At 39.1% G+C, this 18,064-nt stretch overlaps 2 protein-coding genes across 2 annotated transcripts in view; both read left to right on the forward strand.

Moving 5' to 3' along the window:
• The window catches only part of pamr1b (peptidase domain containing associated with muscle regeneration 1b), a 45,897-nt gene extending 37,439 nt beyond the window's left edge, over positions 1-8,458 (forward strand). Inside the window, exons 9-14 of the mRNA XM_077569283.1 lie at positions 8-841; positions 916-1,092; positions 3,665-3,731; positions 4,363-4,589; positions 6,546-6,904; positions 6,989-8,458. Of these exons, the coding sequence (XP_077425409.1) occupies positions 8-841; positions 916-1,092; positions 3,665-3,731; positions 4,363-4,589; positions 6,546-6,904; positions 6,989-7,552 (2,228 nt within the window). The 3' untranslated portion in view covers positions 7,553-8,458. The remainder of the gene's footprint in view (positions 1-7; positions 842-915; positions 1,093-3,664; positions 3,732-4,362; positions 4,590-6,545; positions 6,905-6,988) is intronic.
• Positions 8,459-13,618: 5,160 nt separating this feature from the next.
• LOC144053275 (excitatory amino acid transporter 2-like) overlaps positions 13,619-18,064 on the forward strand; it is a 36,383-nt gene continuing 31,937 nt past the window's right edge. Inside the window, exon 1 of the mRNA XM_077567566.1 lies at positions 13,619-13,848. The gene's annotated coding sequence lies outside the window, so the exon portion shown is untranslated. The remainder of the gene's footprint in view (positions 13,849-18,064) is intronic.

Consider the following 18,064-nt stretch of genomic DNA (forward strand, 5'->3'; position numbering starts at 1 on the left):
TCTGCAGTGAACAACACACTCACAGAGGCAGAAAGAGAAAATGAAACTGGCCAAGAGACAGCAAAAGGTACAGATAAAGATGAAATAGAAACACACAGTGAGAAAGATATCAGCAAAGCTCAAGAAAAAAGTCAGGAGAACACGGGTATAAAAAAAGAAAGTGATCGCTGGACTACATCACCAGAAGACACAAACATTGGTACTATTCCAGGGAAAACTCTTACTGAGGATTGGAAAGAAGAGGAAAAAAATAATAGCCGGGAGAAAACCACAAGCGGCAGTGAAGATAAAGTGGGTAGTGTCGGCCCAGACAATGGCCTGGACACAGACGAGAATAAAGAACCTGAAACAGTAAAACCTGGGAAGAAAGAAGACAGCCATTCCCCCAAGTCGGAGATGGATATCACTGACATAGTGGTGATAAAAGACAAAGGACAAGGCGAGAAGGAAAGAAAAGAGGAGCAAGTGAATGGAAAAAAAAACTCTGGCAAAGTTGGACCCAACGACACGAAGCCGCGGACGGCCGTCTCAGAGGAAATAAACACAGTAGACATCTCTGAGCAGGAAATGGCAAAGAACAACACAGTCACGGATGATATGACTGCCTTAAGGAAATACAATAACACAATAGCTTTACCAGAGAGGAAAATCATTCCCTCCAGAGTCAATATAACACAGTATACGCTGTACAGGTCAGGAGGTGAGGAAAGTGGCAAACCAAAGGAAGGCTCACCAATTAAAGATGACAAAGCAATGACAAGCCCTACTGAGAAACCAAAGGAACTTGACTTAGATCACAAGGAGAAGGAAGAAGAGAAGGACATAAACCAGAGCTTTATTGGTAAGACAGAATGCTAATGAATAAGTTTCCCCTTGCCCTCATACTCCCCTTGAACATGAAGTGCTCTTCTCCAGAAAGGAGCTGCCCGCCTCTCCCTCGCCTCTACCACGGTTATCACGTGGCGATGCCAGGGACCGAGCCTGAGACTGTGCAGTTCTTCTGCAATCACTCCTACGCTCTGAGTGGAGACGCCCTGCGAAGCTGCCAACCAGATGGTACCTGGAGTGGAAAACAGCCCCTGTGTGTTCGAGGTAACGACCTTGCTTTAGCATTTTTACTGGACGTAACTTACAGAGATGATGTAGAACTTTTGTTACGGATGCATGGGAGATTTTTACTTCATGTAAAATGAAGGTTAAGTCATTTCAACAACAAAAAATACAAATTTCTAGTACTCAATATACAAAATATTACATCAGCGTTAAGTAAGGGTGGGTGAGTGGTATCGGGCCGATACCCGGTCCTCTTTCAAGGTATCGATACCAGTATCCGCCAAACTCATGTGGTCGTTTTACGATCAGGCACAAGAAATTATACTCAACAAAAATATAAATGCAACACTTTTGTTTTTGCTCCCATTTTTATAAGATGAACTCAAAGATCTAATACTTCTTCCGCATACTAATAACACATACATATTAAGATATATGGTGCAATGTTTTGTACATACTCATGTGTGTGTATATATATATTTAGAGTGTGTATGTGTGTGTGTATATGGGTGTGTGCAATGTACTTCTCTACACATGTATACTTCGTGGAAGACTTCTGGGAAGTCTTCTACTTATTGCTGCACTTCTTATTTATTTAATTTTAATTTTATCTCTTTCTATTCTGTTGTTTTCTCTTTACTGTAAACTGCAGCTGGACGGAGTCCAGGAAAAAGTTCCCCACGGGGAAAATAAAAGTATATCGTATCGTATCGTATCGTATACACAATATCACCATTTCTCTCAAATATTGTTCACAAACCAGTCTAAACCTGTGATAGTGAGCACTTCTCCATTGCAGAGATAATCCATCCCACCATATCAAGATTATGTTTAGACACCATTATTAGTGCACAGGTGTGCCTTAGACTGCCCACAATAAAAGGGCACCCAGATCTCCCCCCTCCACCCCATCCAATTTTTAGATCTTTTGAGTTCATCTCATAAAAAATGGGAGCAAAAACAAAACAATGTGTTGCATTTATATTTTTGTTGGGTGTAAAAAGATACACATTTGGCATTAATTTCATGCAATTTTAAGGGAAAATACTATAGTGGTATATACAGGTCGTTCTGTTTTTTTGTGGGAATTTTTTTGGTAGGTTGCCCACTTATGTAAACTACAGTCTTGCTCACAATTATTGGCACCCATGAAGGTAAAGTACATAATGTGGAATATCTTCTGAAAAAAATGAATCAAGTAATTCATTTTATATTTTTATAGAGAACTTGTATTTCACCTGAAAGACCAAGTGATTAAAAAACTATTTAAAACAAAAATAGAATGGGCGGAAAAAATTGAGAAAACTTAAAATGTGCTCTTTCACCGGTAATGGCACCCTTCCCTGTAAATCAGTATGGAAACGCATTGTGACTCACCTTTGGTAAATCACAAATGAGAATTCCCTGTTCTAAATTGTCTGTGCCCAATTGACATGATTTAATCAATGAATGATGACCTTGATGTTATAAAAAAGCCACCTGTTATCCCCTTTTCCTTTGTTAAAATCGTGAAAACAAAAGGAGCTGTCTGAGGACGTCAGCAGTGCGATTATTCACACACACAAGACTTCCAAATGGTATAGAGCCATCTCCAAAGATTTTGGTAGCCCTGTTTCAGCAATGCGTAATCTTGTTAAGAAGTTTGACGAGCATTGAACTGTTAAGAACCTCCATGGACGTGGGGGGGAAAGAGAAATTGATCACAGAAGTCTTCAACGGTTGGTACGAATGCTGGAAAAAACACCACGTTAAAAATCCAAAGACTTGAAAGACAACCTGGAACAGTCTGGGATCATGGTTTTAAGAAGTACTATACGCCACACACTGAACCAAAAATAGGGCTAGAGTACCTGATCAAACCACAATTCTTTTGGGAATGTCCTGTGGACGGATGAACCAAAAATAGAGCTTTTCAGCAATGCACGCCAACAGTTTGTTTACAGACAGCGCAATGAAGCTTCCAAGGAAAATAACATCCTCCCTACAGTTAAGCATGGTGGAGGATCCATAATTATGTGGGTCTGCTTTGCTACATGTGATACTGGAGGCCTTGATCGTATCACAGGAATCATGAAATCAGAGAATAATCAACACATTCTAGGGGGACATGTCCTATCAATTGTTAAACAACTTGGGTGGAGTCGAAGGTCATGGGTCCTCCATTAAGACATAGACCCAAAGCACACATCCAAAAACACACATGAATGGTTAAAAAGGAAAAAAAAAATACTGTTTTAAAATGGCCAGCTATGACTCCTGATCTCAATCCTATTGAAAATCTTTGATATGAGCTGAAATTTGCCATTGAGAAAAGAAACCTGCCAACATTCAAGAGCTTGAACAATTTGCAAAGGAAGAATGGGGGGAAATACCAACGGATTAGTTTGTGGTTAAGAATTGGACAATGCCATGTAATGACTTATGAAAAAAAAACTAGCTTCATACTGAGATGTATTTTTGTAATTCAGCAGATTTATAGGAATATGTCTGTATGCTTCTTGATCAACAAATCTATTGGCCTGTCCTATATGAGCACCCCTTTTAAATTGAACCACTGAAATGAACATTTCCAATTTATTGAGATGTGTCTGCATGTACATGTGTGTTGCAGCATGTCGGGAGCCCAAAGTTTCAGAACTGGTCAGACAGAGAATTCTGCCCCCTCAAGCACCATTCAGGTTTGTATTTTGTTGTTGGTATTGTTGTTTAAAGTGTAGTTTAAATTGAATTAAAAAAACAAGAAGCCCCCCCCCCCCACCCACACCCCTGTAGATTATAAAACACAGTCCCACACTACGGAAGCGTATTGCATTCACTTAAAAAATAAAATATTTTTTTTCTGTTTTACTGAATTTTTTTTTCTGTCAAAAAAAAATCAGAAAAACAGGCAAAAAAAAGAAAAAAGAAAAAATGACATAAAATAATTCTGAAAAACAGAAAAATAATTATTTTATATAACAGGGAAAATTTACTCAGAAAAACTGAAAAAAATATTCAGAAAAACAGAGGAAAATATATTTTTTGAACAGAAAAAAAATACTCCGAAAAAAAAAACAGGGGAAAAAATTCAACAAAACAGAAAAAAAAAATACTCAAAAAAACAAAGCTCCCCCCAAAAATTAGTCAGAAAAACAGGAAGGACTTTTTTTCTTCAAGTGAATACAATACGCTTCCATACCACACAACAGCAAAAATAAAAAAAAAATAAAAAAAAAAATACTTCAATACATTTTCGTTGTTCACATTCAAAAGAAGAATACATGTGATCAAATGCTCTGCACGGGTGTATCTCTTGTTCTTGGCCTTCAGAAAGACTCCAGTGCACAAACTGTACTCTGTTGTGGGCCGGCACATCCAGTCTGACGGCCCCACCAAAGGGCCACCACTACCTTCGCAGTTGGCTCCTGGTTTCCATCACCTTTACACACACATCGAGTATGACTGTGTGTCTCCCTTCTACCAGCACAATGGCAGCCCTCGTCGTACTTGCCTCAAGACAGGCAAATGGAGTGGGCGCCATGTATCTTGTTCACCAGGTGAGGGCGGCAGAGGTCCATAATGTTATTGGGGTACGAGAAGCCATCATGTAACACTTGAAGCTACATTTCTGGTATTTGGACAATTTTGACCATTATTATTACTCAGGCTAAAGTCGGAAATGTGAGTAAATTTCTACATTTAGATACCAAGATGCAAGGAGACCATAATATACAAACAAGCACAATGGCAAAAAAGAAATTGACAATGTTAAGCACACAAAAACTTTTTAATGTTAATGTACTGCTAGGTGAAGTGGGTAGACCCCTGGGTGGTATTGTGACCTGTTTTGGGCTTTTTGATGCTTCTGACCAGGCAATTTCAAAATAAAATACCACCCACGGGTTAAAAGGTTATAATCTAATCTAGGAAAGGTTAATAAAACTTTGGTGAGATCAGCAATGTTGTTTGGTCTGGAGACAGTGCCACTGAGGAAAAGACAGGAGGCAGAGCTGGAGGTGGCAGAGATGAAGATGATGAGGTTCTCTCTGGGAGTGACCAGGATGGATAGAAAACGGAATGAGTACATCAGAGGGACAGCACAGGTTAGAGGTTTTGGAGATAAAGTCAGAGAGGCCAGACTGGGATTGTTTGGTCACAAGGAAGCTGAGTTTCCAAATGCCAGGCAGAAGGTCTAGAGGAAGACGAAAGAGGAGGTTTATGGGTGTAGTTAAAGAGGACATGAAGGCAGTTGGTGTGAGAGCAGAGGATGCAGAGAACAGGGTTAGATGGAGGCAACTGATTCGCTGTGGCGACCCCTGAAGGGAAAAGCCCAAAGGAAAAGAAGAATATGCCAACTCACCCGTATGGTAGAACAAATCTTTTTTAAAAATGTTTATGTTTGATCACACTTTTGTTATTGTGGAACTTTAAGAAACTTCAAGGAACTTCAGTTTCACCCAACAAAAATTAGATTTTTTTGTGTTTTTTGTTTTGCAATATATTACTGTATTGGTAGGTTCAAAATGCAATGAAATAATCCAAAGCAATCAAAAAATACAGTGAAATCTGTGTACATCTTTAAAAAGGTCACTTGTCTTTCTGTTTTTCCATTACATTATTATTATTATTATTATTATTAGTAGTAGTAGTAGTAGTATTTATGTATTAATTTACACCATCTAATGACATCTCAACCATTTTGGTGCAAGCATGTATTTTTGAAAATATAGATAAAAAAAATGTTCAAAGAAAATATAAAATGTAAATGTTTTTGAATTGGTTGTTTGAATTGCTTCACCATATCAAAAATATTATCCCTTAGCTGAATTTATGTACTTTAACAACATCTGCTGTAATAAAGTACTGTATAAGAAAAACAATTATAATAATACAATTAGAAATAACTATGGATGGATGGATAAACAAAATGTTCTGCACTATAAAAAGAGAAATGTTGACCAACTTAACAAAATTGCTTTAAGTAGTAACACACAATTCAATCCAAAGTGAATATATTAAGTTTAATGAACTCATAATTAATTAAACTTAATAATGTTATATTCACTTGGGATTAACTTAATTAACTAAATATATCACTTTGGATTAACTTAATTCAGTCGTGTGTTACCACTTGAAGCAAGTTTAAATTGGTCAACAACTCTCTGTTTAATCTTAAATTGGTTCAAAAATTCTCTTTCTAGAGTGTACTTGAATCACCATAACGCCGCTCACATTGGTACTTAGTACGAGAACATATTCTTCCTTCTTTATATTGAGAAACAGCCAGTGCCTCTGTGATATTAAACATTTATTTTATGAGAGACATAGGCTACATAATTTTGTGATTGATGAAATGTCTAAACAAGAACTACATTAAATTTTGTTATAGTAAAAGACATTCAGAAGTGAACTGAAAGAAGGTTCGACACTTTTGCGCCACATTTAACCTGTCCCCCCTCTTCATCATGGTCTTCCCTTTCTATCCTCTCTTCCTGTCACCTCCTCTTTGGCAGTATGTGGGAAGCATCCAACCTTTGACCCCGATAGGCCGGAAGAGGCTCATTGGCCTTGGCTAGTGGCCATCTACCGTCGCTCCACCAATGGTGCAGAGACCAAGTTGACCAAGGCAGATAGCCACACTGGATCTGTGAAGAAGAATGGCAGCGCTAGGTCTAGCAACCATATCCGGGCTTCTGACTGGCAGCTGGTGTGCAGTGGGGCTCTAGTGAATCAAAGGAGCGTTGTAGTTGCAGGCCATTGCATGACACAGCTGGGGAAGGTTTATCCTCTGGATGCAGCAAAAATCAAGGTGGTGGTAGGGAAACACTACCGTAGCGATCACAAGGAAAATAAAGGTCTCCAACACCTGAGGGTAAGCGCTCCAGAGATTCACCGGAGATCAACTTTTGTACCTTTGTGATTTCACTAACAATTACATTCCGTCTTTCTCCCAAAGGTGGCCAGCATCATTATTCACCCAAATTACGACCCCCATATTCTTGACTCGGACATAGCTGTCGTCAAGTTACTGGACAAAGCCAAGATTGGTGAGAAAGTGCAACCCCTCTGCCTGTCAGACATTCACAACGAGAGCGAGATGTCAGGAGAAGGGCTTGTGACAGGCTGGTCTCCGCTTCCTGACCCGGGTTTGGGTGCAGATGAAAAAGCACGAGTTGGCACTGTTCACCTCGCTGACATCGTCCCATGCGAGCAGCAATACGCCCGTAACGGGGTGCCAGTCAGTGTTACTGACAACATGCTGTGTGCAAGCCAGAAGCCAAACTACGGACCCTCGAACATATGTCCCTCTGACACTGGGGGAATCCTTATCCTCCCTGCACTCACTGACAACAAGGAGAATCCTTCCGTTGGCTTTACTCAAAAGGGAAGCAAAAGACTTTGGAGACTTCTGGGACTAGTAAGCTTCGGCTATGACCAAGGGGAGTGTGATCCTGAGCTCTATACAGTCTACACTCATGTTGCAAACTTCAAAGACTGGATAGAGAGTAGTATGAAATAGGCCTCTAATGCTACGTTCAGACTGAACCGAAAATGTCGCGATGCTACGCTGAACTGGCGTGTGTCTGTTCGCGGGGTTCTCAATGGATTTTTTTTTTTCGCTCAGCGCTGCAACAGGGGAATAGGAGGGATTTACGCTTTGGTAGGTGGCGCTAACTTTAGTGTAGCATTGCTAGCTTGTTTCACACTTCGACAATTAAACAAACAAACTCACCAGATAAGCCGACCTCCACATTTCTTCCTCCAAGCAATCTCCTTTTTGGCCCGGTCCTGGTACACGTAGATCGCCGTGTCGTACGGCTCCGGGTGCCTGCAAACCGCGATTGTCAAACTATCCTCTACACTACCGCTTCCTGTGTTTTGTATGCTGTGTGACGTATTTGGTGACATGGACTATCTCAACAGCGGCAAAAGTTCAATTCAGCCAACGCCGACGAAATGGGCGAAGTGGCAAAACGCTCGCCGGAAACGTCCCAAACGAAGTCAATTGACTACAAAGAAATTGCGCCGCCGAAAACGCCAGACCCACTTTTGGTCTGAACGTAGCATTAGTGTTTGACTCAAGGTTTTTCTGTACCATGTATCTTTCAGTCGTGTTACTTTTGTTTGCTTCATCTCATCTTAATGTCTTGCACAAGGGCAGCACTGGAGGACTGTTCAAGTGAAGAGATGCTCGCACATTAAATGTCTTTTGATCAGAAGACGTCTCGTTCCTCAGTCTAAGGTTTCACACTTGAAAATGACTAAAAGTTCATCCTTAAAATGAGGGTGTAATGTATTATATGCACATCGGTATGTACTGTATATACAGCATATTGTAATGTATTGACTTTTCTATTAACTAATATGACTGAAAGTGTTGTACATATTGTATTGAAAGACAGAAAAACAGGATGCTTTTAATTAAAGAAAGGAGGTGAGGTCTGGTCTGTTTGATTCTTTGTGTCAGTGTAAAATGCAATGCATGTACTCAACTATTCATAGGTCATCAAAGAGTGAATTACATGGATGCTAGGAGTAGAAAAACAAAACAAAACCCTGCTCGCTCTGTGAAGCACACTGTCTGTGTTATGAAGCAAATGAATCCAGGTCAGAGCAGCACCATTTCCACAACCATAAACGGAGCATATTATTCACATATCATTTAACTCCTCCGTGCTCAAATTAAATCAATTACTTCCAACCTGACCCGCTTCCATTATTCAGTTTGCGTATTGCAAGAGAGGCAATAAAAGTACATTTCCATTCTATGTTCAGGGACTGCTTGGTGATTTAAGGGATGCGTTCAAATTGCGAACTTCGGGAAAAATGTGTCATTAACTCTTTCACATCATCATACCTGCCTATTCCATTAAGGACAAACACCCATCCGTCATTGTTAAGAAAAAATACATTTTGTGGCCCCTGGACAGCAAAGTGGGGCCTGAGGTTGGCTTCACAATGAAAAAGGATCTGGTCTTGTATAGCTCTGTACTTTCTATGTTGAGTTTAAATGTTATCGCTTTGCTTGTGTTGAGTCAGTTGCGATTGATTGGTGGTCAGTCAAATTTACTTGCATCTCACCCCAAACTAAGCTGAGACAGCATTCACTGGCAACCCTGGACAGAATAAGGAAATGGATGATCGATCGCTGGTGGCACAACAGGCAAACTATAACATAGAGGTATACATTATGATCTTAGAACAAAACTATAATATTAACTTGGGAAGTGTCATATGCATATGAATGTGGTGGTGCATTCGGCGTTAATGTTATCCAAAATATTGCATGTTTTGTTCTTAAATTTTCAGACTATGATTATCACATGTTCACACATGAACATTTTAGTGACAATCAGTCACGTTTTTTTGGGACATAAAGTGATGTGTCTACAAGTCAGTGTGATAGCCAAACGTGAGTAGAATTAAGAAAAATAATGTGAGTTTTGCTCTAATATTTTCACACTATGAGTATTACGCCTACATTTTTTTGACAACTACAAATGTGCGTGTGTCGTAATATCCAGTCAAAACAAGCGACATGTATATGGTCTTGTCAGCGTTTAATCGCAAAACCTGTTTCCTTTGCCAAAATTCTCATTTTCCTTTTTTCGATTCAAAATCGAAAATCAAAATCAAATTCAAAATCAATTCAAAATCCATACCTTCCAAGCGTAAAATCTTTTTTGCGACTTTTGGTCCCTTTTTTGAATTTCTACCGTTTCCATTCAGTTTAATTTTTGCATTTCTTGAAAATCCGAATAAAAAATGGGTGGATGGAAACCCCACAAATCATATCTCAACAAGTTTTATCATGTCCACCAGTGCTGTCATCCTGGTCCCTCGTGCCATCCAATCAGCTCCCTCAGCCACTTATGTCTTGTCCAGGTGTCTCTTGTTGTCTCATTAGTATGTTTTCTGCTTTCTTTCAGCCCTTGTCGATGTCATGTCCATGTCCCATTGTGCTGTTTGCCGCCTCGAGTATTTGTTGGTTGGTTTATTACTTTGACTTTTGTTCTTGGACTTTGTTGATTTTGTGTTGGATAACTGTACCTGGTTTTCCGTTTTTGTTGTTTAATTAAAATACTTATTTTGAGCATACCTGCCTCTCCTCCCTGCTTCCCTGCATTTGGGTCCTCAACCCCACCTAAATGTGACAAATTGGCGCTCATCTCAACACACAATATGCTATTTTCTATCTTCTCAGACAGGACACAACCTTATAGGAAGCAAGCAAGAATTCCATTTTTTTTGTTGCGCCCTCTGGTGGAGAAGATAATTGTAATGTGACAACAAGCCCCGGGTCTCCCCTAATATAATATGTAACAAAATTAGAAACTGTTGAGCAAAAATCCTTCATATGGGGCTCTTTTTCATGAAGCGGCATCAATTCATACTTTGATTAACCATTTGAAAACGAAAAACCTGAATTACTCATATCTGCAGTATAGGGATGATTTGGCATGCAGAAAATGTTTGTTTCTTATTGTGTGATATTTTTCTATCCATCCATTTTACATACTGCTTCTTGTCACTAGGGTCATGGGTGAATTGGAGCCTCTGCCAGCTGACTATGGGCGAGAGCTACACCCTGAGCTGGTCACGAGTCAGTCAAAGGGCACATACTGTATAGATGCAAAATGAAAAAAACAAACATGATCACTTTTGAGTTATTAATTACGATAAGAAACATGTTTTAGACTTTGGAAGGAAACCAGAGTACACAGACAAAAGCCTTGGAAGTGTTGGGGTTGTGTAGTAGTTTTATGCTATTAAAAAAATCTTCTTGCTGTTGTTTTATGGATACATAATTGTTGTAAATCACAATATGAAATAACATATTATATACAAAACATCATAACATTAATGCAGCAGTGATTCTATGCTCCAGTTTTCTCATGGACAGCATCTTTAAAAGAGTTTCTGTCTTTCCTGAATCCATTTACTGAAGTGGTAAAATAGCCCAACATATTCCCATGATTCCCTGAGAAGAGTCCTGTCCACTTGGGCTGTTCACAGGCCCTTGTTGGCTCGCACAGCTTCTTCAGTAGAACTATGGGCTACAATTAGCCTACACAAAATGTGGCTGGCCTGGGAACTGGGATGAGCCCGGAGCAAAATGCCTTGATGATAATGAGCTGAATGAAATAGTTGCACACATAAGAAACGGAGGTGCAAAATACTTAACCTAAAATCTTTACATTTTAATGCAATTCCCTCCCCTGGCCTTGCTTACCATGTGAAATGTGATCTTAAGTATTATCTAATTATTTGTCTTTTTTGTGCTTAACAATGGTGGGATTACCATCCACCTATTTTTATTAGAATTTTCAAGAATTGTGAAAAAGAAAAAGAAACTGAATGGAAACACAACATTTGCACATACAAAAATTACGCTTGGAGGGGGTGGATTTTGAAGCGTATTGAAAAAAATAAAATGCACATTTTCGCTATGGAAACAGCTTTGGCCAATAAGCGACTAGAAGACCGATATATGTTATGTTATATTTAAATGGCGGATGATAAAGTAAGATATGTTTGGGAGACGAAGAAACACAATTCTTTTTTAAATTAATTAAAGAAAGAAACGCTACTGTTTATCAACAGTTACAAAACCAAATGATGGCGAAAGGTTTTGACAAGCCGCGGACAATACTCAGAAGCAAGTGGAAAAGTCTCAAACAGATATACATGGCTGAGAAGCGTCAGTATAGATCTATGATATATGATCAGACTCTTATATAACGTCATCTCACGGCGCAGTCTCCTCTCACTATTCACAAGCGAAGAACGGCTGGAAACGGGCACAAGCCGCATGTCCGTTTTGCACATTTTCACAAAATTCGCTTAAAATTTTCAAAACATTTGGATGAAGACCCCAGCCGCCCTCTAGCATTTGACAGACCAATCCCACTCTCTTTAGGTCAGCAATTTGATCACTTTCTGGAAGTTGGCACATTTTGGAATCTTTTCATCGATGTTTGTTGAAGTCTGTTGGACCGTGGCATTTTTCAACAGATTCCATACAACATTGAAATATGTGACGCAGTGACAGTATTAATTCAATAAAAAGTTGACATTCTTTTAGTGGGTGTCCCAGAGCTTGTGTGGCTAATCAAATAAATGGGTAAAATAGGATAGACCAGTCACATTTTAAATTGGCACAGAAAAGAAAGAAGAAGAAAAAGCAACATTGTTAAAATTGATGTATACCTGAAAACAGCATGTTGTGATTTAAGTCTTTCACTGCATGTCATAACCCAGTCCAGGTTGTCCAGACATTCTTGCCCCAAGTCAGCTTCTTTCACCTAGGATTAGGATAAGTGGTAAAAAAAAAAAAAAAATGAATGGATGGATCGACAGTATATCATAGACCAGGGATGTGTAACTTCAAGCCTGTGACTTCAGTGACACTTTGAATAAAAAATACAAATGAAATATAAAAATAAAAAATGTCAGCATGTTTTTACAAACCAGAAAACAAACACTTATAAACATACCATTTACATAAAAAAATACCAGAAAAAAATGAAAAAATCAAATATTAAAAAAATATTTAATACAAAAAAAAAATCAGCGAATGTGCGAATTCGCCAGTACTGATCTGCATAGATGCATTGACTATATTTTTAAGTTGTAGTATCACTATTCACCACTAGATGGCAGACATGGCTTAGTTGCACTTATTTTGATTATCGTTTTGGCGTAAGAAATTTCCTTTACCTATCCTATTTGAGTGAAATGCCATTGAAAATCTTGGTGGACAGGATCGTTCAAATTCTACAAATGCTTAGGAAAGGTACCTGTATGTAACCTTTAAGCCACCTTTAGCAAAGGTTATTCCTGACCAACCTTTATGAAAGGATTCACACATTTTCAACAGTGCATCTCCACAGCAACAGTGTGGGGTGAAATAAAAAAGCTTTCCATAACTTTTCATCTTAAACATATTAAGATGAAACATGTCAGGTTTAAAGATGATCGGATACATTTTGTAGGAGGAGTTTGTTAACAACCTCTATAAAAGGCCCCAAAAATGGGAACAAATAAAATCAAAGTAAATCAAAATGGCCGACTTGTTTGGTTTAGCATGTGGCTCCAAAAGACTTTTTTTTGTACATCGAGGGCTGTTGCATAGACCTCCAAGTTTTCATGGCTTTTTACAGTATTTAACCGCTATATACACTCATATATACCCATAATGCATTAGTTTTACCCATACAGTTAAAAAAAACAAGATAATGCTGTAATTTTTCACTGCAGATTTTACAAAAACTTGTGTATTTGATTTGACAGTAACTTAGATTCATGCAACTATAGTGCGTGTGTTGGGCTTCAACTTGAAGATATCCTAAAATGGTCATCTAGGACTTTTACTTGAGGACCCCCGACCTGCTGCAAGCGAGCCGCTGTTTATGGTTGGGTTTGTATCAACTTTCAACGGGATGCAAATGTACGCGCGAGTGAGAGAGGTATAGGGTAGGTGGAGAACAGGTAGCCTATAGGCTGCATCTTTCACCAACTGGAGCTGCATCCTCATTAAGAGGACACAAAGAGGAGGGGGCGGGCGCAGGCGAGTGGGGCAGTCAAGCGCCGAGGGGTGAGGTGAGGCATAGCTCATTCCGTGGGCTCGTTTAGCTGCACAGCTCCTCGGATTCTACTGAGACAAAAAGCCTCACCGCGATCTCTCCGTCAAGCGCTCCTGTGGTGGAACCGCAGTGGCTCGCTGTGTTTGCCTCAGCCTCCGTGACGCGGATGCAACAAGACCCTGCAAAGGGGCTGCACCGAAAACTTTCTTCCTTGAGGTTTGGAATCAAGGTAAAATGCTGCTTTTGATCTCTTGAAGGAACACTTTGCGATGCTTAATAGAAACAGCAATTTCAACCCGATTGGAGCGTGCATTAATTGCAATTAATTTTCTTGCTCCTTTTTCTGTACGCGCAGCGCGCATATTAAAGATGTAGAGGCGCGCGACACATTCCATCAGAGCTGCGCTGACTTTCATCCATCTGTGTTCATTCATTTAAAATGATCAGACATGCATGTAGAATTGCAAGCAATTTGTTGCAGATGATTGATGCGCGTTAACCTTTATGTCCATGGAACTATTTAAATTGGACGTGTGTGTGTGTATTATTGGTTGCCACTTTGTTATTGGAGCACTTTGTGCTGGACTTGTTTATTGACTGCTTCATTTTAGACATCAAACCTCATTTTGCGCTATCTTAATAGCAAAGAAAGTTGTTTGTGGTTAATTAATTCAGCCTTTAACCATGAGTAGTATGTTTGTTTTCGTGAAAATACCGTGATTTTGTGGCAATGGGATGATTGATTAATTGAATTAGGCTTCTTTTTTTTTAAGGTGCATCTGCATCGTTTCTGTCAGGTGTTTTCTGATGAGCATTCTGATCATCAACAAGTTGGCTCAATATCTGTTTGTGGTAAAGGCAATTCATCAATGAAAAATGTAACTGCCTTAACAGGAAAATAATAGTGGTTTTAGCCTTCTGTGTATGTAAAACAACAGCGTTTTATTAACACACAAAAGAAGGAAGCACTCCATGCAAAGACAAATAATCCTAACCTTACTAATGTACACCACCCACTTTAGGAGCCAATGGTTACTCCCCATTCACCCTTTCATTTAAAAAACACAGGCACTACAATAGGCATGCGCACACACATACACATCACAGTTTCCTAACAGCAGCACCAGTGTCACCATGGAAACCAACACTCTCAGTTGATCACTCACTCCCTGCTCATCAATTTCGAAAACGTGCACGGGGTGTGTGAGGAGGCTTCTGTCAACAGCACATTGACGGATGCGTCCATGGAGGAGATCAGTGTGGATGTTGGATGATTAACAAGACCTTCTTCCCGGTGAGACATACTGGCTGGACCATGGCCATTTTGTCACAGGGGCGGAATCTGAAGGGAGCTGGCGTTCAGTGTAATTGCCGGGAGAATCCGTATTGAAAAGTGTCCATGCAGCTAATGCGTTTTGTCCTTTTCCCAGAGGCCAAACTACTGTACTGTGGCCTTTTCTGCCTTACATGAACGAGCACAGACATCCAAGGCACATACTGAAAGGCGGGATGAGTCATTTTGATGTATAAATGTCCTATATCTGAGTGTGTGTGTGTGTGTGTGTGTGTGTGTCATCATCAGATCAAAAATCACATCAATGGGACTCAGAGATCATTATGCGCATATATTAAATACCTCTCATTGAGAATAAAGACACTACTCTAAGACAAACTGTTCACTTGTCAAGGTTGCCACTTTAATATTCAATTTACATTTGTTCAAGTTATGATGTGAAGCTTTGCTCATGTCAAATATGAACATTTGAAGTGTTTATAGATTAAACAGACTAACATAAATTAAAGCAAATACACTATATGAACATTTAGCATCTCAAGAATTCCAATTAGACAACGAGAGATGCAGCATTTGTGTGTGGGCATTATACATGCACAAATGCTGATAACAGCAACCATAATAAACAAAGATAATAAAATCAGTATGTATGAACATGTCAACCCTACGGAGCGTCCACATTCATGCCAGCCATCTGGGTAAACAGTGCTTTAATTAGGGGAGACATTGCTCAGGGTAGCTTGTGTGTTTACATGAATGTGTGTGCGTGTGTGCGCGCACACATTTTGTGTGTTTATGTCAAAAGCTGTATAGTAAGACATACAAGAGAAGCTTTGATTGGAGAAAAAAAATATGCAAGTTAATGTCAACAAAAATAGGAAACAAGAACTTAGTGGTGAAGAAATGTAACATGCAAGTACCGATACCAGGTATGAGTATTGGGCTGATACCTGGCTTTATTTCAAGTTATCGGTACTCGCGATGGTGACAAAAGACGGTGACCGATTCCGGTATCGACTGCCCTCTTGTGGTCGTGGTACGATGAAGAACTTGAAACTAGAAAATAGAAGAGTTTTTTTTTTTTATGCCATCAATTTCATGCAATTTTAAGGAAAAATGTATTTTGGGGGTATACAGGTGTTTCTCTAAAATTATCTGAGTTTTTGTGTGTGTTTTTAGTGGTATCCGTACTTGGTAATAGTATCGATTACTACTCAAGACTTGAATACTTGTGCTGGTATTGGTTTGGGGGAAAAAAATGGTATTGAACATCCCTAGTGATATATTTTATGCATCATATAAGATCGTAACTTTACCTCAAATTATTATTTTTATTTATTTTTGCATTTGAATGTATTATTTTTTTTAAATATTTTTTTATATCAACAATTATTTGAGCTATACTGTATAATGTTTAATTTGGCAGCTGAAATAATTGTTTCTTCTGTCTAATGGCTAAGACAGTTTTCTAAAGATTTACTTTAAAATAATAGTCAAACCTTTCGGCAAATAAAGTGAGCTAAGACTTGTTTCTGCCAGATGAACTGAGATGTACGTAGGAGTGCCAGGCGTTTGACCAAGAGTAGGTGACAAAGTGGGTGTGACACAAAAGGTGTGCAAACATTAAAATAAGAATATTTTTAATTTATTTTTATCTAAGTGTGAATGATAAAATAGGGATTTATTGTCAAGATCGTGGAGGCTTCTTCTCCGTGGACATGGAGAGGTAAAAGGGCAGCAAAGGCAGCATGAAGATGCAACATATGTTACCTGCCTGGAGGGAGCCAGCACCTTTTCTCGCTTCTGCTGTCAGGCCGCTTAAAACGAACCAGGAAAATATAAATGAAGCTGGATAAAAAGTGACACGGCATTTGAAATAGTCACAGGAATTCACCATCCATGTAAATGTGGGAGCTTTCCATTCATGGAGTTCCTACTGTCATTGTGTGGCTTCCACTGCTTGTGTAATCCTCCTGGGAACACACGGAGGATGCCAAAGTAGCATCCAACTCTTGTTTCATTCTGTAACATCCTACTGTTTGTCTATACGGATTTGCATTTTCTCATGTCTCTACTAGGGAAATATCTCACTTGTTATCATTTTGTTGCTCTTTTGTTTGATATAATATTAATGACATTTAATTTCTAATTGCATTTCCTGGGGCTTAAAGTCTTTGAATTTATGTTCACTGGATTCCTAGTATGGATCTTCCAATCCACTCTGTGGCCTTTCTTTTTTATTTTGCGAATGTCGTCCTGCCTATAGAATCAGTGTTTTAGTTCTCAGAGGTCTGCACAGAGTGGGGTCTTTCCCATGGGTTGACCAAACAAAGAGCCTGGCTCGCTTCACTTCTGTTTGACTGCACAGGAACAGGACAACACAAGCATTCACCACAGTGCCTGCTGTTCGGCGGCAAAATCATAGCGCTCTTGATGGCCACGGTTAAGGCATTGCTTGAGCGTTGCGACATTGAAATGTCATGTTATTTTCATAACGTCAACACATGAGACATTTCTTTGCCGATAAAAATACCAGTGCAGGATACACACCCCATCTGAAGAACTCAACAAAAATATGCACTACAATAGAGAGGGAGATGGATATGTACAATATTGGACATCCTTTTTCTATAGTGTGCATCCTGTCTAGACTACAGAATGGAGCATATTTTCTGGTTCGAGATGAAAAGCAAATTAAACCCTGGACTGGTTGCCAATCAATTACAGTGTAATGGCGAATGGGGCATAAGTGGGCATTGATCCATTTGCAGCAGCACAAAACACTTGCACCAATAAACGGTCAAAGATATATGAGAACACAAATTATTCCGAAAAAAATTGTTCAGTGGTCAGTAAAAAAAAATCAGCTTGGGGACAATTCACATTCTGACTATATAGAATATTTATATAGCCCACACGGAAACCTGAAATTATTCACACTGGCCAAATGGTGAATCAAAGGAACTTTCATTTGCTGAAAGGATATTTCTGGCTAGAAAACATTTGATTAAAAAAAAAGGACTCAGAGCATAAATAATTGTCAAAATAATGAAAATAGCTCAGAGACTTTTACATTAACACGTCTTTCCTGCATCATTACAAACCACCAAATTCACTTTTACTAGAAATCTGGCAAATTTCCAAATGATCA

The sequence above is a fragment of the Vanacampus margaritifer genome, chromosome 6, assembly GCF_051991255.1.
Source record: "Vanacampus margaritifer isolate UIUO_Vmar chromosome 6, RoL_Vmar_1.0, whole genome shotgun sequence".
In the NCBI taxonomy this organism is placed as follows: domain Eukaryota; kingdom Metazoa; phylum Chordata; class Actinopteri; order Syngnathiformes; family Syngnathidae; genus Vanacampus; species Vanacampus margaritifer.